Genomic DNA, 22,235 nt, shown 5'->3' with positions numbered 1-22,235 from the left:
TAGAACAAAACACACAAAAAAGCGTATCAATTAAGGAAATAATTTCTTACTTAGGCAACAAGAGAAATTCTGTTTTTCAAATGTTAATATGTTGAGACACCATGAAGAAACATAAATAGGTTGGAAACATTAGTAAATATTAACAAATAGATGTTTAAAATGGTTTAAACTAGTCAGAAGCAATGTATATCGCCCACTTGATGGGCTGTATTTTGCCATGTCCTGTAGACTGGCTGATGTTAATGATGGACTACAGAACATCTATTTTGAACAATTTATTATGAAACAACTGTGTGATAAGATAACTAGGATAAATAAAATAATAAACTACTAACACTACTTAATTATTGTAGAGCTACTGCAAAATACAGCTATCCTCCAGCACGACCTACTCCCAACTTCCCAGCCACAGGGTCATGTGGTGAGTTTGCACTGCCACCTAGTGGTCGGAGGTTGTGCATAACATTATGTATAAACTGGCTTTTTGCATATCATCACATCCCCTTTCCTTAGGAAAATGAAATTATTTACATACATTAAATTAATTTGTTACATTTCACCATAATGTGCCTAACTATTAACATGTTCAGAATTTTTTGCAGTCTGTCACAAGTTGTCTTTCTGGCTTGCGCCTTATCCTTGTAGACCTTCTCAGTGTCTGCTGAACTTGCAAAGGTTCTTCATGTTCTTTCGTGTTTGTTGCTTGAGTTTGATGTTCTTCGTGTATTGATGTATCATCCTCTTGTTGAATTTGTTCCGTATGTTCTTCAGATGTTTTAGGATTTTTGTATGCTTCTTCTGGTGGTTACTTCACAAACGGTTGTTGTACTTTGAGCAAAGCTCTTCTATTCCTTCTCAAGACAGCACCTTCATCCGTAATAATGAGTTTGGACCTGCTTGTCGCAGTACCTTTGCCTATTTAGACCATCCATATCCTTTGGAGTCTTCTACTTTCACCGTATCCTCTGGCTGCAGAAGTTGAAGTATTTTGGCAGACCTATCATCGAATCCCTTCTGCCTCCTTTTCTGAGAGGTCAATTGTCTTGTTAATGAATGGTTCACGGGCTCATGAGGAAAACATGATAGAGTCGTTTGCAGTTGCCTGTTAGCGGCATTTGAGCAGGCGAGAGTGATTAGTGGTGCTGAATGATAGCTGAGGAACGCAAGATATGTATCATCGCTGTCCAGTGCTTTCTTAGGATCTGCTTGACGATATGCACTCCCTTTTCAGCCTTGCCATTTGACTGAGGGTAATGCGGACTGGAAGTAACATGTTGGAAATCATACTGCTGCGCGCATTATGTCCACTCATTGCAGTCAAAACTGATGTGTTGGGTGTTCTGGATCACATACAGGTCACCAACACTTGAAATAGTGCAACACTATTTTATTGAATCATTAACTGTTTAAACATACTCAGACTGTGGGTGAATACGATACTAGCTTTAACTAAAGACCTTTGCCTTGTCCTAACCAGTCGATGCACTCAGCACATGGTGAATGTCTGTGTTACAGGCTGTGAGCTCTGTCCTCCTAGCGAGCTGCAACTCGAATGAGCAGGAACTCTGATGCCCCCTGTCTTTATAGTGCGTGTGCTCTCACTGGTGATTGGCTGCGGTGTTGTGTGTGTTGATTGGTCCCACTGTGTGTCCATCAGTGTGTGTCTGCACCATGATATACTGGTGTATATTATGACATCCCCCCTTTTATAAAAAATGTACCTGCGTGGCAATAAATAGTGTCTGGTGAATGTTCCTGACTACGTGTGCGCGAAATATTTACAGGACTATGTACATGAAAACTAAGCTATTTACATGGGAAGGTGCCTGGTGCAGAAAAACAGTGTGTCACAAGAATAATGAGATGAACACTATATACAAACCACTTGAACGATTAAACGGAAGAAAAGAACAAATCAGAAAGTCCATAAGTCCACAAAGTTCACAAATTAAGTCTCTGAGGTGGGCGACGAATTCTGGTTGACCACCTCAAGGGTGGGTCGGGAGCCCACGAGCGCGAATGGAGAGATGTGGTCCCCTAGGAACTTGAGTTCCGTCTGACCAAACGAGCATTTGGCTCTGTTGAGGCGTAGGCCCTGCTCACGTATGCGTTTGAACACGCGCTGGAGGCGACTGACATGCTCCTGTGGGGTGGTGGACCAAATGATTATGGCGTCGGCATAGACGCAAACACCTTCAATGCCTTCCATCATTTGTTCCATGATCCTGTGGAACACTTCTGAAGCAGATATGATCCCAAACGGCATCCTGTTGTAGCAATATCTGGCAAAGGGGGTGTTAAATGTACACAGTTTCCTGCTGGATTTGTTGAGCTGGATTTGCCAGAATCCTTTCGAGGCATCGAGTTTGGTAAAGAGCTTGGCGCGAGTCATCTCATATGTGAGCTCTTCGCGCTTGGGAATTGGATAATGCTCCCTCATGATATTGCGATTCAGATCCTTGGGATCAATGCAAATTCTCAGCTCGCCGGAAGGCTTTTTTACACACAATATGGAACTGACCCAGTTGGTTGGTTCCGTAACGCTGGAGATTACTCCTTGGTCCTGGAGGTCCTGCAGCTGCTGCTTGAGGCGGTCCTTAAGGGGTGCTGGGACCCTGCGAGGTGCATGCACCACAGGCGTGGTGTTCTGTTTGAGTAGGATCTTGTAAGTATATGGGAGCGTGCCCATACCTTCGAAGACGTCGTGGTGTTGGTCGATGATGGCGTCGAGTTGCGCCCTGAAGTCAGCATCCTGGAAGGCAGACGTGTCAAAAGGAGAGAGAGAGTGCACTCTCTGAACGAGGTTCAACAGCTTGCATGCCTGTGTGCCAAGCAGGGAGTCTTTCGAGGAGCCCACGGTCTCGAAAGGAAGGATGGCTTTGCGTGACCTGTGTGTCACTTCAAGGTGGCACGAGCCGCTAGCAGGAATGACGTTGCCATTATAATCCAATAGCTGGCAGGCTGATGGAAGGATGGCTGGTTTGACACGAAAGCTTTGGAAGTCAGACCACGCCATGAGATTGGCGGAGGCACCAGTGTCCAGGCGGAATCGTATTTGGGACCGGTTGACCGTCAGGGTGGCACACCACTCATCGTCTGGATCGATGCTGTATACCAACAGCGGCTGGTGTCTTTGCTTCGGGGACAGCCTGTTTTTCGTTACGACACCGAGTCGAAAAGACGCCTTCGGGTCCTCGGTTTCACTGCTGTGTGGGAGATCTGCATCGGACTCGGTGACCGTGGGTTGAATTGTCTGAACATTCCTGCGAGGCTGGCTGAAGCGATATGAAGTGGCAGGCTGAGCTGCTCGGCAGAAGGCAGCATAGTGGCCAAGTCTGCCACACCGTAGGCATTGTCGAGATTTTGCAGGGCATTGCTGCTTTAAATGGGCGGAGCCACAGTTGCCGCACGTCGTGACGTCAGCACGGTCGCTGCGCCACCGCGCATGTGCGGTGCGGTCGTGCGTGGTGCGCGCCTGGGCATTACGTTCTTCCACGTCGCCGTCCCCTCGTTTGGTGCGCACAAGCGCAGGAGTCCGCGAAAAGCGTGCAAAATGGCTGCCCTCATCCAGGCTGAGGCCCTGGAGGTGCTCAATCACTTGGACCAGTTCTGCCTCGTGGGGACCTTGCCGCGGTGTTTCAGTCGCTTGTATATGGGAATTCGGATTCGTGGCGTTTTCATGTAAGACACAGATCTCGATGGCGGTCGCTAGGGTGAGTTGCTTTACTTTGAGGAGCTGCTGACGTAGGGGGTCCGACTGAACACCGAAAACGATCTGGTCGCATATCATGGAGTCGGAGGTGGGCCCGTAGCTGCAAGACTGCGCAAGGATGCGGAGGAGCGTGAGAAAGGATTGGAAAGGTTCATCCTTACCCTGCAAACGCTGCTGGAACACGTAGCGCTCAAAACTTTCATTCACCTCTACGCTGCAGTGAGTGTCAAACTTGAGGAGGACCGTCTTGAACTTCGTTTTATCTTCATCATCCGCAAAGGTGAGAGAGTTGAAAATGTGGATAGAACATAGAACATTGCAGCGCAGTACAGGCCCTTCGTCCCTTGATGTTGCGCCGACCTGTGAAACCACTCTAAAGCCCATCTACACTATTCCCTTATCATCCATATGTCTATCCAATGACCATTTGAATGCCCTTAGTGTTGGCGAGTCCACTACTTACATAGAACATAGAAAATACGGCACAGAACAGGCCCTTCGGCCCACGATGTTGTGCCGAACCTTTGTCCTAGATTAATCATAGATTATCATTGAATTTACAGTGCAGAAGGAGGCCATTCGGCCCTTTGAGTCTGCACCGGCTCTTGGAAAGAGCACCCTACCCAAACTCAACACCTTCACCCAACACCAAGGGCAATTTGGACATTAAGGGCAATTTATCATTGGCCAATTCACCTAACCTGCACATCTTTGGATTGTGGGAGGAAACCGGAGCACCCGGAGGAAATCCACGCAGACACGGGGAGGACGTGCAGACTCCGCACAGTCAGTGACCCAAGCCGGAATCGAACCTGGGACCCTGGAGCTGTTGCAGGCAGGGCATTCCACGCCCTTACTACTCTCTGAGTAAAGAACCTACCTCTGACATCTGTCCTATATCTATCTCCCCTCAATTTAAAGCTATGTCCCCTCGTGCTAGACATCACCATCTGAGGAAAAAGGCTCTCATTGTCCACCCTATCCAATCCTCTGATCATCTTGTATGCCTCAATTAAGTCACCTCTCAACCCTCTTCTCTCTAACGAAAACAGCCTCAAGTCCTTCAGCCTTTCCTCATAAGACCTTCCCTCCATACCAGGCAACATTCTGGTAAATCTCCTTTCCAATGCTTCCACATCCTTCCTATAATGTGGCGACCAGAATTGCACGCAATACTCCAAATGCGGCCGCACCAGAGTTTTGTATAGCTGCAACATGACCTCATGGCTCCGAAACTCAATCCCTCTACCAATAAAAGCTAACACACCATACGCCTTCTAACCAACCCTCTCAGCCTGGGTGGCAACTTTCAGGGATCTGTGTACATGGACACTGAGATCTCTCTGCTCGTCCACACTGCCAAGAATCTCACCATTAGCCCAGTACTCCGTCTTCCTGTTATTCCTTCCAAAGTGAATCACCTCACACTTCTCTACATTAAACTCCATTTGCCACCTCTCAGCCCAGCACTGCAACTTATCTATGTCCCTCTGTAACTTGTAACATCCTTCCGCACTGTCCACAACTCCACCGACTTTAGTGTAATCTGCAAATTTACTCACCCATCCTTCTACGCCCTCCTCCAGGTCATTTATAAAAATGACAAACAGCAGTGGCCCCAAAACAGATGGCATGGTCCCCGGCCGTGGAAAGGAGAAGAGCAATCTTTTTGGTATCCGAGGCGCCCTCCCTGTCTGTGGCTTCGAGGAAGAGCTGGAAGCGCTGTTTGAAAATCTTCCAGTTGGCCCCGAGGTTGCCGGCGATGCGGAGCGGCGGCGGCGGGCTGATGTTCTCCATGTTGCAGGATGACGGAATGCTGGCGGAAGGCAGATCACTTGCAGGTAGGTCTAGGAAGTGCTAATATCCCTCAACTTCTGGTACCATGATGTGTTGGGTGTTCTGGATCACATACAGGTCACCAACACTTGAAATAGTGCAACACTATTTTATTGAATCATTAACTGTTTAAACATACTCAGACTGTGGGTGAATACGATACTAGCTTTAACTAAAGACCTTTGCCTTGTCCTAACCAGTCGATGCACTCAGCACATGGTGAATGTCTGTGTTACAGGCTGTGAGCTCTGTCCTCCTAGCTAGCTGCAACTCGGATGAGCGGGAACTCTGATGCCCCCTGTCTTTATAGTGCGTGTGCTCTCACTGGTGATTGGCTGCGGTGTTGTGTGTGTTGATTGGTCCCACTGTGTGTCCATCAGTGCGTGTCTGCACCATGATATACTGGTGTATATTATGACAAAAACAAGGACCATTTTCACTCATGACCACATTCGGAATGCCGTGTCACACAAAAATTTCTTTGACATTCTTAGTAACACATCTTGCCGTTGAATTCGACAACTGCGCTATCTTCAGGTAGTTAGAGAAATAGTCTATGACTAGAAGGTACTCCTTTCTATTTAAATGGAAAAGATCCATGCCAACCTTCTGGCAAGAGTTGTGACTGTCTGCATAGGTTCTCTGCCTGCACTAAAATCTTTGGCATGTTTCACAGTTCTCCACCATCACCTCAATGTCCTGGTTGATCCCAGGCCAATAGACTGCCTCCCTGTCTCTTCTCTTGCATTTTTCCATCCCCAAGTGCCCTTCATGCAACTTCACGAGGATCACTGTGGAATCACAATTCGCTGATTCCGCAGCAAATATCCATTCACGTCACTTAATTCTGCTTGAATATTGTAGAAACTTGAACAGGATCCTTTGCGCCATCCTTCGTGGATATACTTTCTCACTTTCTGCAAGATAGTGTCCTTGACAGTTTCTTCTTTAATTATTTTTGCCTTGTCCGAAACTGGCAGAGACTCTGTCACCATGTTTACGTGGACCTGTATGTCCTTATCCAGCTGGAGTGGTTCCTCATTGCCGGTAGCTCCGGAAAGTGTGTCAGCCACTATAAGATGTTTACCCGGCGTATACACCAACTCGAAGTCATCCTGCTGCAACTTCATGATCATTTGCTGAATTCTTGGCAACATCTCGCTAAGATTTGTTTTTATGATGGTGATCAGTGACCTGTGGTCAGTCTCCACATTGAAGGGTGGGAGCCCATACGCATAACTGTGGAACTTCATTAGCCTATTAGTGAGCCCGAGGCACTCTTTTCGATTTGTGCGTTCAGTGTCAGACATCGCCCAGGAAGCATACGCCATTGGCAGTCAGTCTCCTTCCAGATCCTGCTGGAGTAGGACCACCCCTAAACCTGTGATGCATCAGTTGAGATTTTTGTATTTTTGGCTGGGTCAAAAAACGTGAGAACTGGCGCCGTGGTAAGTGAAACCTGCAATGCCGGCCCTCTTGTTCATGTTTGCTGGGCCACTGGAATGTCACATCTTTCTTTAAGGTCTCCCTCAGATGTGCTGTTTTGGTTGCCAAGTTGGAATGAACCTGCCCACAATATTTATCATGCCTGGCATTCATAAAATGCCTTTTTTTGCGTAGGGCGGGCATCTGCAGAATTGCCCTTATCTTGCCTTGATCGGGCTAAACACCTTGTGCGGACAGCTTGTCTCACAGGAAGGTGATGCTGTGCACCCCGATTTGGCATTTCACCCTGTTCAACTTCAGGCCGTTTTTCTTGATTTTTTTAGGATCCTGTGAAGCCGTTTATCATGCCCTTCCTGGGTCAACCCCCAAATAATAATATCATCCAAATGCTGCAGGTGCAGCAGGCGGTAAGAAGGCTAATGGTATGTTGGCCTTCATTGCGAGAGGTTTCGAGTACAGGAGCAGGGATATGTTGTTGTAATTATACAGGACCTTGGTGAGGACATACCTAGAATATTGTGTGCAGTTTTGGTCACCTTTTCTGGGGAAGGATGTTCTTGCTCTCGAGGGAGTGCAGCGAAGGTTTACCAGACTGATTCCAGGGAGGGCGGGACTATCACATGAGGAGAGATTGACTAGGTTAGGATTGTTCTCGCTGGAGTTCAGAAGAATGAGGGGGGATCTCATAGAGACTTATAAAATTCAAACTGGAGTAGACAGGGTAGATGTAGGGAAGGTGTTCCTGATGCTGGGTGTGTCCAGAACCAGGGGTCACAGTCTGAGGATTCAGGGTAAACCATTTCGGACAGAGATTTTGTTCTCGGCGCATGAATCATAGGCTTCGCATCTTCCTTTAATTGGATCTTGTACATGTATGGTAACGTACAAAAACCTTGGAAAATTTCAGGGCAATTATTCAGTATAGAGTCTCCTGAGGGATGAGGGCCTGTTGCAGCATTGTCTGCACTATAGACTCGGCAGACTAGCTGTAGCTCCTCACATGCCTCAACTCCAATTAAGGACTCACGGTCCGCCATCACCACAGAAAATTTCAATTTGTGAATTTTGTTTTTGACATCGACATCAAGCACACATACACCGAACGACGAGATTTCATTACCATTACAATCTCTTAGAATACCGTTCTGGTAATTATTTTTGGTTGAAATCGTAGCTTTTGTTTTGACATCGGACAGGTTGATGAGGTTAGCCCTAACACCAGTGTCGAGCTTGACCGTTACCACTGTGCCCTTTATCTTTAATGGCACTGTCCATTTATCTTTACAATTACCTGCCTTCAATTCACTATTGCTGCACATTGGTGCAAATTCATTGTTATTTGGTATGACTTGAGTCTCCTTGTCTTCGCTGGAGATGGTGTCCTCTAGGCACACTTCATCAATAGCGCTGATACTCTTTGTTTGTTCAGGCCTTCTCCTTGAATAACATTGGGTTGCAAAATGATTCCTGCCATTACAGATGGCATACGTTTTTCAATAAGCAGGGTATTGCAGTGGCAAATGCCGTTTGCCATATCGCGGGCAAAAAATGGAGGATCGGGTTGGCCGCTCAAAATGGCCGCCTGCACTGGGAGCACATTTCTGATTCAGCTGCGTCACCACACTAATGGCATCTGCCGCCTCTTCTGCCAAAATGCAGGAGATTCAACGTGCTGAGTTACTTTGCTGCAAGCTCACTAGCAGGACATATATGAATCACACTTCCAAGTTCCAGGTCTGTTTTCCTACTGGATGTGACTAATCCTGTATCACCAAGAGAGAGTCGCTGTGACAAAGAGCAGGCCAAAAGTTCTTTCCATAAGATCATAAGACATAGGAGCAGAATTAGGCCATTCGGCCCATCAAGTCTGCTCCACATTCAATCATGGCTGATAAGTTTCTCATCCCCATTCTCCTCCTCCCCATAACCCCTGATCCCCTTATTAATCAAGAACCTATCTATCTTTGCCTTAAAGACACTCAGTCTTTGGATTTGGCCTCCACAACCTTTTGTGGCAAAGAGTTCCACTTATTCACCACCCTCTGGCTGAAGAAATTCCTCCTCATCTTAGTTTTAAAGGATTGTCCCTTCAGTCTGAGGCTGGGCCTTCAGGTTCTAGTCTTCCCTACTAGTGGAAACATCCTCTCCATGTCCACTCTATCTAGGCTGTCAATTTCCAGCTAGCCACTCAAGGGAGAAGGGAGGTGATTAGAAAGCATTTAAATCTGTTTGAAATTGGCCAGGAGCTGTCAATCAAAAATTGAAGTTTATAAACATTATGGTTAGAGCACTTGAGAGTTACTCAACCGTGAAGGAAGATGAGCAGGGCAAAGCTGACAGCTGGGATGTGTGGAAGCTATCAATCACAGCCTGGTTAGGGAAATGAATGAATGGCTTGCAGCTCAAGGATCTGAGGGGGCTTAAACATAGCTGACTGGTTTTCTCTTTCCAGGAATTAACAAGAACTTCCTGTGTCTGAGCCAGCAGGTGCATTGCCCAGGTGGGTGTTAAAATAGTATTTTTTTTCACTGCCTCTGTCTGGACTTCTCTCCAGCTTCCAGACAGGGGGCTCTTTTCTGGGGGCTTCCAGACAGGGGGCTCTTTTCTGGGGGCTTCCAGACAGAGGTCTCTTTTCTGGGGGCTTCCAGTCAGGGGTCTCTTTATTTAGGTGATCTCTGGGAGGGAGGGTTTGCCATTATTTAGCGGGTCTCTGGGGGGGGGGTCTCTGTATTTAAGGATCTCTGGGAGAGGGGGGGGTCTGGTGGGGGGGGGGGCAGGTCTTGCACTGTGGGGGGGCCTCAGATGGACTTTGGGGGCAACTCCCTAAAGGAGTTTCCTTGGCCCACCGGGAGGTCCATCACATCAAGGCCACACTTGTCCATACCTACTATAATTCTCACCCATGTGATTCCCGGCCCAAAGAATCATGCGGGCCTGGCAATTATGGTGCCCGGCCCGCTAAGTGAATGCTTAATGACCCATTTGCATTCTCCCGCTGGCGCACGAACCCAAACCTCGGTCCAAGGCAGCGCGAGGCAGAGAATTTCATCGACAGATTACTAACCTGACAATAAATTGCGGAGCATTGATGTTAGACACCGATGGATAAGAAGTTTTCTCATTGGCTTTGACAGCTGGTTGACTGGAGAAGGAAATTGAACTGATGGGTCCCAGGTTGAAGTTACTATACCAATTAAGTAAGCAAAGCTGCTCATCATAAAACTTAATGCAACCTTTGACATCACATGTCACTATATACCTGTAGTGAACATTAAAAATGCAGTTACTATTATACAAACAAATACAGGCAATTTAATTCTACTGCATGGACACTAACACATTTGTCTCAAAAAATATTTCAACATGCGGACGGCGCAGTGGCGCAGTGGTTAGCACGGCTGCCTACGGCACTGAAGGACCCGGGTTTGATCCCAGCCCTGGGTCACTGTATGTGTGGAGTTTGCACATTCTCCCCGTGTCTGCGTGGGTTTCACCCCCACAACCCAAAGATGTGCAGAGTAGGTGGATTGGACATGCTAAATTGCCCCTTAATTGGAATAAAATAATAGGGTACTCTAAAATTTTAAAAAAATATTTCAACACCATTGGACTCAGAATGCAACCAGTGCATGAGGCAGACAAAATATATACTTATGTTTATTTTCTGTAGCTTGTTTTTCCTCGAAAAGGGTCAGTAACCTGAACCCAGGGGCTATAGCTTGAGGGACTTTAAGCATGTTAGGATTTGGTTGATAATCAACTTGTTTGGCCATGTTCTAAGCACACCATTCATGGCCATCTGGTCCCGCAGTGCAACTCGAACCTGGTGCTTCTGGCTCGGAGGCAGGGACACTACCCACTGCACCACATGACGTCCTTTCAACACCATTGCAATCACAAAAAATACTTTTAGATGCAACTTTATATTTGAGGATGTTCAAGCTGCCTAATTCTCTATTCCAAATAGTTTCCTAGTTATTAAAGTCACCACTCAGCTCCTTCTATTACTTGCAGTATTTGCAAAAGGATATTGAGCCAAAAATTCCAATGGCGCCATTTCTCTTTCAGAACTAAAACGAGTGGGATCAGGGCACTAAGCTCATCGTAAACAACCAATTTACAGAAATAGAGATGTGCGTGCATCAACACCGCAGATACACATTGGACTCACACAGGATAAAAGATCGCGAGGAGAGCGGCGGAGACTGAGTGAAAGAGCACAAGGAGAGCGGCGGGGATGCAGTGAAAGAGCGCGCGGAGAGCAGCGGGGATGCAGTGAAAGAGCGCGAGGAGAGCGGCAGAGATGCAGTGAAAGAGCACGAGGAGAGCGGCGGGGATGCAGTGAAAGAGCGCGAGGAGAGCGGCGGGGATGCAGTGAAAGAGCGCGAGGAGAGCGGCGGGGATGCAGTGAAAGAGCACGAGGAGAGCGGCGGGGATGCAGTGAAAGAGCACGAGGAGAGCGGCGGGGACGCAGTGAAAGAGCACGAGGAGAGCGGCGGGGACACAGTGAAAGAGCGCGAGGAGAACGGCGGGGACACAGTGAAAGAGCACGAGGAGAGCGGCGGGGACACAGTGAAAGAGCACGAGGAGAGCGGCGGAGACTGAGTGAAAGAGCACGAGGAGAGCGGCGGGGATGCAGTCAAAGAGCACGAGGAGAGCGGCGGGGATGCAGTGAAAGAGCACGAGGAGAGCGGCGGGGACACAGTGAAAGAGCGCGAGGAGAGCGGCGGGGATGCAGTGAAAGAGCACAAGGAGAGCGGCGGGGATGCAGTGAAAGAGCACGAGGAGAGCGGCGGGGATGCAGTGAAAGAGCACGAGGAGAGCGGCGGGGTTGCAGTGAAAGAGCACGAGGAGAGCGGCGGGGACGCAGTGAAAGAGCGCCAGGAGAGCGGCGGGCACACAGTGAAAGAGTGCGAGGAGAACGGCGGGGACACAGTGAAAGAGCACGAGGAGAGCGGCGGGGACACAGTGAAAGAGCACGAGGAGAGCGGCGGAGACTCAGTGAAAGAGCACGAGGAGAGCGGCGGGGATGCAGTGAAAGAGCACGAGGAGAGCGGCGGAGACTCAGTGAAAGAGCACGAGGAGAGCGGCGGGGACACAGTGAAAGAGCGCGAGGAGAGCGGCGGGGATGCAGTGAAAGAGCACGAGGAGAGCGGCGGAGACTCAGTGAAAGAGCACGAGGAGAGCGGCGGAGACTCAGTGAAAGAGCAGGAGGAGAGCGGCGGGGACACAGTGAATGAGCGCGAGGAGAGCGGCAGGGATGCAGTGAAAGAGCACGAGGAGAGCGGCGGAGACTCAGTGAAAGAGCACGAGGAGAGCGGCGGAGACTCAGTGAAAGAGCAGGAGGAGAGCGGCGGGGACACAGTGAAAGAGTACGAGGAGAGCGGCGGGGACACAGTGAAAGAGCGCGAGGAGAGCGGCGGAGACTCAGTGAAAGAGCACGAGGAGAGCGGCGGGGACACAGTGAAAGAGCACGAGGAGAGCAGCGGGGATGCAGTGAAAGAGCACGAGGAGAGCGGCGGGGACACAGTGAAAGAGCGCGAGGAGAGCGGCGGAGACTCAGTGAAAGAGCACGAGGAGAGCGGCGGGGACACAGTGAATGAGCGCGAGGAGAGCGGCAGGGATGCAGTGAAAGAGCGCGAGGAGAGCGGCGGAGACTCAGTGAAAGAGCACGAGGAGAGCGGCGGGGACACAGTGAAAGAGCGCGAGGAGAGCGGCGGGGATGCAGTGAAAGAGCACGAGGAGAGCGGCGGGGACACAGTGAAAGAGCGCGAGGAGAGCGGCGGGGACGCAGTGAAAGAGCGCGAGGAGAGCGGCGGGGACACAGTGAAAGAGCACGAGGAGAGCGGCGGGGACACAGTGAAAGAGCGCGAGGAGAGCGGCGGGGACACAGTGAAAGAGCGCGAGGAGAGCGGCGGGGACACAGTGAAAGAGCACGAGGAGAGCGGCGGGGACACAGTGAAAGAGCACGAGGAGAGCGGCGGAGACTCAGTGAAAGAGCACGAGGAGAGCGGCGGGGATGCAGTGAAAGAGCACGAGGAGAGCGGCGGGGATGCAGTGAAAGAACACGAGGAGAGCGGCGGGGACACAGTGAAAGAGCGCGAGGAGAGCGGCGGGGATGCAGTGAAAGAGCGCGAGGAGAGCGGCGGGGATGCAGTGAAAGAGCACGAGGAGAGCGTCGGAGACTCAGTGAAAGAGCACGAGGAGAGCGGCGGGGATGCAGTGAAAGACCACGAGGAGAGCGGCGGAGACTCAGTGAAAGAGCACGAGGAGAGCGGCGGGGACACAGTGAAAGAGCGCCAGGAGAGCGGCGGGGATGCAGTGAAAGAGCACGAGGAGAGCGGCGGGGATGCAGTGAAAGAGCACGAGGAGAGCGGCGGGGATGCAGTGAAAGAGCACGAGGGGAGCGGCGGGGACGCAGTGAAAGAGCGCCAGGAGAGCGGCTGGGACACAGTGAAAGAGCACGAGGAGAGCGGCGGGGACACAGTGAAAGAGCACGAGGAGAGCGGCGGGGACACAGTGAAAGAGCACGAGGAGAGCGGCGGAGACTCAGTGATAGAGCACGAGGAGAGCGGCGGGGATGCAGTGAAAGAGCACGAGGAGAGCGGCAGGGATGCAGTGAAAGAGCACGAGGAGAGCGGCGGGGACACAGTGAAAGAGCGCGAGGAGAGCGGCGGGGATGCAGTGAAAGAGCACGAGGAGAGCGGCGGGGATGCAGTGAAAAAGCGCGAGGAGAGCGGCGGGGATGCAGTGAAAGAGCACGAGGAGAGCGGCGGAGACTCAGTGAAAGAGCACGAGGAGAGCGGCGGGGACACAGTGAAAGAGCGCGAGGAGAGCGGCGGGGATGCAGTGAAAGAGCACGAGGAGAGCGGCGGAGACTCAGTGAAAGAGCACGAGGAGAGCGGCGGAGACTCAGTGAAAGAGCAGGAGGAGAGCGGCGGGGACACAGTGAAAGAGCACGAGGAGAGCGGCGGGGACACAGTGAAAGAGCGCGAGGAGAGCGGCGGAGACTCAGTGAAAGAGCACGAGGAGAGCGGCGGGGACACAGTGAAAGAGCGCAAGGAGAGCGGCGGGGATGCAGTGAAAGAGCACGAGGAGAGCGGCGGGGACACAGTGAAAGAGCGCGAGGAGAGCGGCGGAGACTCAGTGAAAGAGCACGAGGAGAGCGGCGGGGACACAGTGAATGAGCGCGAGGAGAGCGGCAGGGATGCAGTGAAAGAGCGCGAGGAGAGCGGCGGAGACTCAGTGAAAGAGCACGAGGAGAGCGGCGGGGACACAGTGAAAGAGCACGAGGAGAGCGGCGGGGATGCAGTGAAAGAGCACGAGGAGAGCGGTGGGGATGCAGTGAAAGAGCACGAGGAGAGCGGCGGGGACGCAGTGAAAGAGCGCCAGGAGAGCGGCGGGGACACAGTGAAAGAGCGCGAGGAGAACGGCGGGGACACAGTGAAAGAGCAAGAGGAGAGCGGCGGGGACACAGTGAAAGAGCACGAGGAGAGCGGCGGGGACACAGTGAAAGAGCGCGAGGAGAACGGCGGGGACACAGTGAAAGAGCACGAGAAGAGCGGCGGGGACACAGTGAAAGAGCACGAGGAGAGCGGCGGAGACTCAGTGAAAGAGCACGAGGAGAGCGGCGGGGATGCAGTGAAAGAGCACGAGGAGAGCGGCGGGGATGCAGTGAAAGAGCACGAGGAGAGCGGCGGGGACACAGTGAAAGAGCGCGAGGAGAGCGGCGGGGATGCAGTGAAAGAGCACAAGGAGAGCGGCGGGGATGCAGTGAAAGAGCACGAGGAGAGCGGCGGGGATGCAGTGAAAGAGCTCGAGGAGAGCGGCGGGGATGCAGTGAAAGAGCACGAGGAGAGCGGCGGAGACTCAGTGAAAGAGCACGAGGAGAGCGGCGGGGACACAGTGAAAGAGCGCGAGGAGAGCGGCGGGGATGCAGTGAAAGAGCACGAGGAGAGAGGCGGGGACGCAGTGAAAGAGCGCCAGGAGAGCGGCGGGGACACAGTGAAAGAGCGCGAGGAGAACGGCGGGGACACAGTGAAAGAGCACGAGGAGAGCGGCGGGGACACAGTGAAAGAGCACGAGGAGAGCGGCGGGGACACAGTGAAAGAGCGCGAGGAGAACGGCGGGGACACAGTGTAAGAGCACGAGGAGAGCGGCGGGGACACAGTGAAAGAGCACGAGGAGAGCGGCGGAGACTCAGTGAAAGAGCACGAGGAGAGCGGCGGGGATGCAGTGAAAGAGCACGAGGAGAGCGGCGGGGATGCAGTGAAAGAGCACGAGGAGAGCGGCGGGGACACAGTGAAAGAGCGCGAGGAGAGCGGCGGGGATGCAGTGAAAGAGCACAAGGAGAGCGGCGGGGATGCAGTGAAAGAGCACGAGGAGAGCGGCGGGGATGCAGTGAAAGAGCTCGAGGAGAGCGGCGGGGATGCAGTGAAAGAGCACGAGGAGAGCGGCGGAGACTCAGTGAAAGAGCACGAGGAGAGCGGCGGGGACACAGTGAAAGAGCGCGAGGAGAGCGGCGGGGATGCAGTGAAAGAGCACGTGGAGAGCGGCGGAGACCCAGTGAAAGAGCACGAGGAGAGCGGCGGAGACTCAGTGAAAGAGCAGGAGGAGAGCGGCGGGGACACAGTGAAAGAGCACGAGGAGAGCGGCGGGGACACAGTGAAAGAGCGCGAGGAGAGCGGCGGAGACTCAGTGAAAGAGCACGAGGAAAGCGGCGGGGACACAGTGAAAGAGCGCGAGGAGAGCGGCGGGGATGCAGTGAAAGAGCACGAGGAGAGCGGCGGGGACACAGTGAAAGAGCGCGAGGAGAGCGGCGGAGACTCAGTGAAAGAGCACGAGGAGAGCGGCGGGGACATAGTGAAAGAGCGCGAGGAGAGCGGCGGGGACGCAGTGAAAGAGCGCGAGGAGAGCGGCGGGGACACAGTGAAAGAGCGCGAGGAGAGCGGCGGGGACACAGTGAAAGAGCACGAGGAGAGCGGCGGGGACACAGTGAAAGAGCGCGAGGAGAGCGGCGGGGACACAGTGAAAGAGCACGAGGAGAGCGGCGGGGACACAGTGAAAGCGCACGAGGAGAGCGGCGGAGACTCAGTGAAAGAGCACGAGGAGAGCGGCGGGGATGCAGTGAAAAAGCACGAGGAGAGCGGCGGGGATGCAGTGAAAGAACACGAGGAGAGCGGCGGGGATGCAGTGAAAGAGCACAAGGAGAGCGGCGGGGATGCAGTGAAAGAGCACGAGGAGAGCGGCGGGGATGCAGTGAAAGAGCTCGAGGAGAGCGGCGGGGATGCAGTGAAAGAGCACGAGGAGAGCGGCGGAGACTCAGTGAAAGAGCACGAGGAGAGCGGCGGGGACACAGTGAAAGAGCGCAAGGAGAGCGGCGGGGATGCAGTGAAAGAGCGCGAGGAGAGCGGCGGAGACTCAGTGAAAGAGCACGAGGAGAGCGGCGGGGACACAGTGAAAGAGCGCGAGGAGAGCGGCGGGGATGCAGGGAAAGAGCACGTGGAGAGCGGCGGAGACCCAGTGAAAGAGCACGAGGAGAGCGGCGGAGACTCAGTGAAAGAGCAGGAGGAGAGCGGCGGGGACACAGTGAAAGAGCACGAGGAGAGCGGCGGGGACACAGTGAAAGAGCGCGAGGAGAGCGGCGGAGACTCAGTGAAAGAGCACGAGGAAAGCGGCGGGGACACAGTGAAAGAGCGCGAGGAGAGCGGCGGGGATGCAGTGAAAGAGCACGAGGAGAGCGGCGGGGACACAGTGAAAGAGCGCGAGGAGAGCGGCGGAGACTCAGTGAAAGAGCACGAGGAGAGCGGCGGGGACACAGTGAATGAGCGCGAGGAGAGCGGCAGGGATGCAGTGAAAGAGCGCGAGGAGAGCGGGGGAGACTCAGTGAAAGAGCACGAGGAGAGCGGCGGGGACATAGTGAAAGAGCGCGAGGAGAGCGGCGGGGACGCAGTGAAAGAGCGCGAGGAGAGCGGCGGGGACACAGTGAAAGAGCGCGAGGAGAGCGGCGGGGACACAGTGAAAGAGCACGAGGAGAGCGGCGGGGACACAGTGAAAGAGCGCGAGGAGAGCGGCGGGGACACAGTGAAAGAGCACGAGGAGAGCGGCGGGGACACAGTGAAAGCGCACGAGGAGAGCGGCGGAGACTCAGTGAAAGAGCACGAGGAGAGCGGCGGGGATGCAGTGAAAAAGCACGAGGAGAGCGGCGGGGATGCAGTGAAAGAACACGAGGAGAGCGGCGGGGATGCAGTGAAAGAGCACAAGGAGAGCGGCGGGGATGCAGTGAAAGAGCACGAGGAGAGCGGCGGGGATGCAGTGAAAGAGCTCGAGGAGAGCGGCGGGGATGCAGTGAAAGAGCACGAGGAGAGCGGCGGAGACTCAGTGAAAGAGCACGAGGAGAGCGGCGGGGACACAGTGAAAGAGCGCAAGGAGAGCGGCGGGGATGCAGTGAAAGAGCGCGAGGAGAGCGGCGGAGACTCAGTGAAAGAGCACGAGGAGAGCGGCGGGGACACAGTGAAAGAGCGCGAGGAGAGCGGCGGGGATGCAGTGAAAGAGCACGAGGAGAGCGGCGGGGACACAGTGAAAGAGCGCGAGGAGAGCGGCGGAGACTCAGTGAAAGATCACGAGGAGAGCGGCGGGGACACAGTGAATGAGCGCGAGGAGAGCGGCAGGGATGCAGTGAAAGAGCGCGAGGAGAGCGGCGGAGACTCAGTGAAAGAGCACGAGGAGAGCGGCGGGGACACAGTGAAAGAGCGCGAGGAGAGCGGCGGGGATGCAGTGAAAGAGCACGAGGAGAGCGGCGGGGACATAGTGAAAGAGCGCGAGGAGAGCGGCGGGGACGCAGTGAAAGAGCGCGAGGAGAGCGGCGGGGACACAGTGAAAGAGCGCGAGGAGAGCGGCGGGGACACAGTGAAAGAGCACGAGGAGAGCGGCGGGGACACAGTGAAAGAGCGCGAGGAGAGCGGCGGGGACACAGTGAAAGAGCACGAGGAGAGCGGCGGGGACACAGTGAAAGCGCACGAGGAGAGCGGCGGAAACTCAGTGAAAGAGCACGAGGAGAGCGGCGGGGATGCAGTGAAAAAGCACGAGGAGAGCGGCGGGGATGCAGTGAAAGAACACGAGGAGAGCGGCGGGGACACAGTGAAAGAGCGCGAGGAGAGCGGCGGGGATGCAGTGAAAGAGCGCGAGGAGAGCGGCGGGAATGCAGTGAAAGAGCACGAGGAGAGCGGCGGAGACTCAGTGAAAGAGCACGAGGAGAGCGGCGGGGATGCAGTGAAAGAGCACGAGGAGAGCGGCGGGGACACAGTGAAAGAGCGCGAGGAGAGCGGCGGGGACGCAGTGAAAGAGCGCGAGGAGAGCGGCGGGGACACAGTGAAAGAGCGCGAGGAGAGCGGCGGGGACACAGTGAAAGAGCGCGAGGAGAGCGGCGGGGATGCAGTGAAAGAGCACGAGGAGAGCGGCGGAGACTCAGTGAAAGAGCACGAGGAGAGCGGCGGGGACACAGTGAAAGAGCGCGAGGAGAGCGGCGGGGATGCAGTGAAAGACCAGGAGGAGAGCGGCGGAGACTCAGTGAAAGAGCACGAGGAGAGCGGCGGAGACTCAGTGAAAGAGCAGGAGGAGAGCGGCGGGGACACAGTGAAAGAGCACGAGGAGAGCGGCGGGGACACAGTGAAAGAGCGCGAGGAGAGCGGCGGAGACTCAGTGAAAGAGCACGAGGAGAGTGGCGGGGACACAGTGAAAGAGCGCGAGGAGAGCGGCGGGGATGCAATGAAAGAGCACGAGGAGAGCGGCGGGGACACAGTGAAAGAGCGCGAGGAGAGCGGCGGAGACTCAGTGAAAGAGCACGAGGAGAGCGGCGGGGACACAGTGAATGAGCGCGAGGAGAGCGGCAGGGATGCATGGAAAGAGCGCGAGGAGAGCGGCGGAGACTCAGTGAAAGAGCACGAGGAGAGAGGCAGGGACACAGTGAAAGAGCGCGAGGACAGCGGCGGGGACGCAGTGAAAGAGCGCGAGGAGAGCGGCGGGGACACAGTGAAAGAGCGCGAGGAGAGCGGCGGGGACTCAGTGAAAGAGCGCGAGGAGAGCGGCGGGGACACAGTGAAAGAGCGCGAGGAGAGCGGCGGGGACACAGTGAAAGAGCGCGAGGAGAGCGGCGGGGACACAGTGAAAGAGCACGAGGAGAGCGGCGGAGACTCAGTGAAAGAGCACGAGGAGAGCGGCGGGGATGCAGTGAAAGAGCACGAGGAGAGCGGCGGGGATGCAGTGAAAGAACACGAGGAGAGCGGCGGGGACACAGTGAAAGAGCGCGAGGAGAGCGGCGGGGATGCAGTGAAAGAGCGCGAGGTGAGCGGCGGGGATGCAGTGAAAGAGCACGAGGAGAGCGGCGGAGACTCAGTGAAAGGGCACGAGGAGAGCGGCGGGGATGCAGTGAAAGAGCACGAGGAGAGCGGCGGAGACTCAGTGAAAGAGCACGAGGAGAGCGGCGGAGACTCAGTGAAAGAGCACGAGGAGAGCGGCGGAGACTCAGTGAAAGAGCAGGAGGAGAGCGACGGGGACACAGTGAAAGAGCGCGAGGAGAGCGGCGGGGATGCAGTGAAAGAGCACAAGGAGAGCGGCGGGGATGCAGTGAAAGAGCACGAGGAGAGCGGCGGGGATGCAGTGAAAGAGCGCGAGGAGAGCGGCGGGGATGCAGTGAAAGAGCGTGAGGAGAGCGGCGGGGACACAGTGAAAGAGCATGAGGAGAGCGGCGGGGACACAGTGAAAGAGCATGAGGAGAGCGGCGGAGACTCAGTGAAAGAGCACGAGGAGAGCGGCGGGGATGCAGTGAAAAAGCACGAGGAGAGCGGCGGGGATGCAGTGAAAGAACACGAGGAGAGCGGCGGGGACACAGTGAAAGAGCGCGAGGAGAGCGGCGGGGATGCAGTGAAAGAGCGCGAGGAGAGCGGCGGGGATGCAGTGAAAGAGCACGAGGAGAGCGGCGGAGACTCAGTGAAAGAGCACGAGGAGAGCGGCGGGGATGCAGTGAAAGAGCACGAGGAGAGCGGCGGAGACTCAGTGAAAGAGCACGAGGAGAGCGGCGGGGACACAGTGACAGAGCGCGAGGAGAGAAGCGGGGACACAGTCAATGAGCGCGAGGAGAGCGGCAGGGACGCAGTGAAAGAGCGCGAGGAGAGCGGCGGAGACTCAGTGAAAGAGCACGAGGAGAGCGGCGGGGACACAGTGAAAGAGCACGAGGAGAGCGGCGGGGATGCAGTGAAAGAGCACGAGGAGAGCAGCGGGGATGCAGTGAAAGAGCACGAGGAGAGCGGCGGGGACGCAGTGAAAGAGCGCCAGGAGAGCGGCGGGGATGCAGTGAAAGAACACGAGGAGAGCGGCGGGGACACAGTGAAAGAGCGCGAGGAGAGCGGCGGGGATGCAGTGAAAGAGCGCGAGGAGAGCGGCGGGAATGCAGTGAAAGAGCACGAGGAGAGCGGCGGAGACTCAGTGAAAGAGCACGAGGAGAGCGGCGGGGATGCAGTGAAAGAGCACGAGGAGAGCGGCGGGGACACAGTGAAAGAGCGCGAGGAGAGCGGCGGGGACGCAGTGAAAGAGCGCGAGGAGAGCGGCGGGGACACAGTGAAAGAGCGCGAGGAGAGCGGCGGGGACACAGTGAAAGAGCGCGAGGAGAGCGGCGGGGATGCAGTGAAAGAGCACGAGGAGAGCGGCGGAGACTCAGTGAAAGAGCACGAGGAGAGCGGCGGGGACACAGTGAAAGAGCGCGAGGAGAGCGGCGGGGATGCAGTGAAAGACCAGGAGGAGAGCGGCGGAGACTCAGTGAAAGAGCACGAGGAGAGCGGCGGAGACTCAGTGAAAGAGCAGGAGGAGAGCGGCGGGGACACAGTGAAAGAGCACGAGGAGAGCGGCGGGGACACAGTGAAAGAGCGCGAGGAGAGCGGCGGAGACTCAGTGAAAGAGCACGAGGAGAGCGGCGGGGACACAGTGAAAGAGCGCGAGGAGAGCGGCGGGGATGCAATGAAAGAGCACGAGGAGAGCGGCGGGGACACAGTGAAAGAGCGCGAGGAGAGCGGCGGAGACTCAGTGAAAGAGCACGAGGAGAGCGGCGGGGACACAGTGAATGAGCGCGAGGAGAGCGGCAGGGATGCATGGAAAGAGCGCGAGGAGAGCGGCGGAGACTCAGTGAAAGAGCACGAGGAGAGAGGCGGGGACACAGTGAAAGAGCGCGAGGAGAGCGGCGGGGACGCAGTGAAAGAGCGCGAGGAGAGCGGCGGGGACACAGTGAAAGAGCGCGAGGAGAGCGGCGGGGACTCAGTGAAAGAGCGCGAGGAGAGCGGCGGGGACACAGTGAAAGAGCGCGAGGAGAGCGGCGGGGACACAGTGAAAGAGCGCGAGGAGAGCGGCGGGGACACAGTGAAAGAGCACGAGGAGAGCGGCGGAGACTCAGTGAAAGAGCACGAGGAGAGCGGCGGGGATGCAGTGAAAGAGCACGAGGAGAGCGGCGGGGATGCAGTGAAAGAACACGAGGAGAGCGGCGGGGACACAGTGAAAGAGCGCGAGGAGAGCGGCGGGGATGCAGTGAAAGAGCGCGAGGTGAGCGGCGGGGATGCAGTGAAAGAGCACGAGGAGAGCGGCGGAGACTCAGTGAAAGGGCACGAGGAGAGCGGCGGGGATGCAGTGAAAGAGCACGAGGAGAGCGACGGAGACTCAGTGAAAGAGCACGAGGAGAGCGGCGGAGACTCAGTGAAAGAGCACGAGGAGAGCGGCGGAGACTCAGTGAAAGAGCAGGAGGAGAGCGGCGGGGACACAGTGAAAGAGCGCGAGGAGAGCGGCGGGGATGCAGTGAAAGAGCACAAGGAGAGCGGCGGGGATGCAGTGAAAGAGCACGAGGAGAGCGGCGGGGATGCAGTGAAAGAGTGCGAGGAGAGCGGCGGGGATGCAGTGAAAGAGCGTGAGGAGAGCGGCGGGGACACAGTGAAAGAGCATGAGGAGAGCGGCGGGGACACAGTGAAAGAGCATGAGGAGAGCGGCGGAGACTCAGTGAAAGAGCACGAGGAGAGCGGCGGGGATGCAGTGAAAAAGCACGAGGAGAGCGGCGGGGATGCAGTGAAAGAACACGAGGAGAGCGGCGGGGACACAGTGAAAGAGCGCGAGGAGAGCGGCGGGGATGCAGTGAAAGAGCGCGAGGAGAGGGGCGGGGATGCAGTGAAAGAGCACGAGGAGAGCGGCGGAGACTCAGTGAAAGAGC

General features: G+C 55.1%; 1 protein-coding gene across 1 annotated transcript in view; it reads right to left on the bottom strand.

Moving 5' to 3' along the window:
- The window catches only part of cfap251 (cilia and flagella associated protein 251), a 276,809-nt gene that overhangs the window by 84,981 nt on the left and 169,593 nt on the right, over positions 1–22,235 (bottom strand). The window contains exon 11 of the mRNA XM_072495300.1: positions 10,059–10,253. Coding sequence (XP_072351401.1) covers positions 10,059–10,253 — 195 coding nt within the window. The remainder of the gene's footprint in view (positions 1–10,058; positions 10,254–22,235) is intronic.

Source organism: Scyliorhinus torazame, chromosome 1 (genome assembly GCF_047496885.1).
Source record: "Scyliorhinus torazame isolate Kashiwa2021f chromosome 1, sScyTor2.1, whole genome shotgun sequence".
Classification (NCBI taxonomy): Eukaryota; Metazoa; Chordata; class Chondrichthyes; order Carcharhiniformes; family Scyliorhinidae; genus Scyliorhinus; species Scyliorhinus torazame.
Note: the sequence above shows the minus strand (reverse complement) of the source record. Positions and strands in the feature narration are given on the sequence as shown.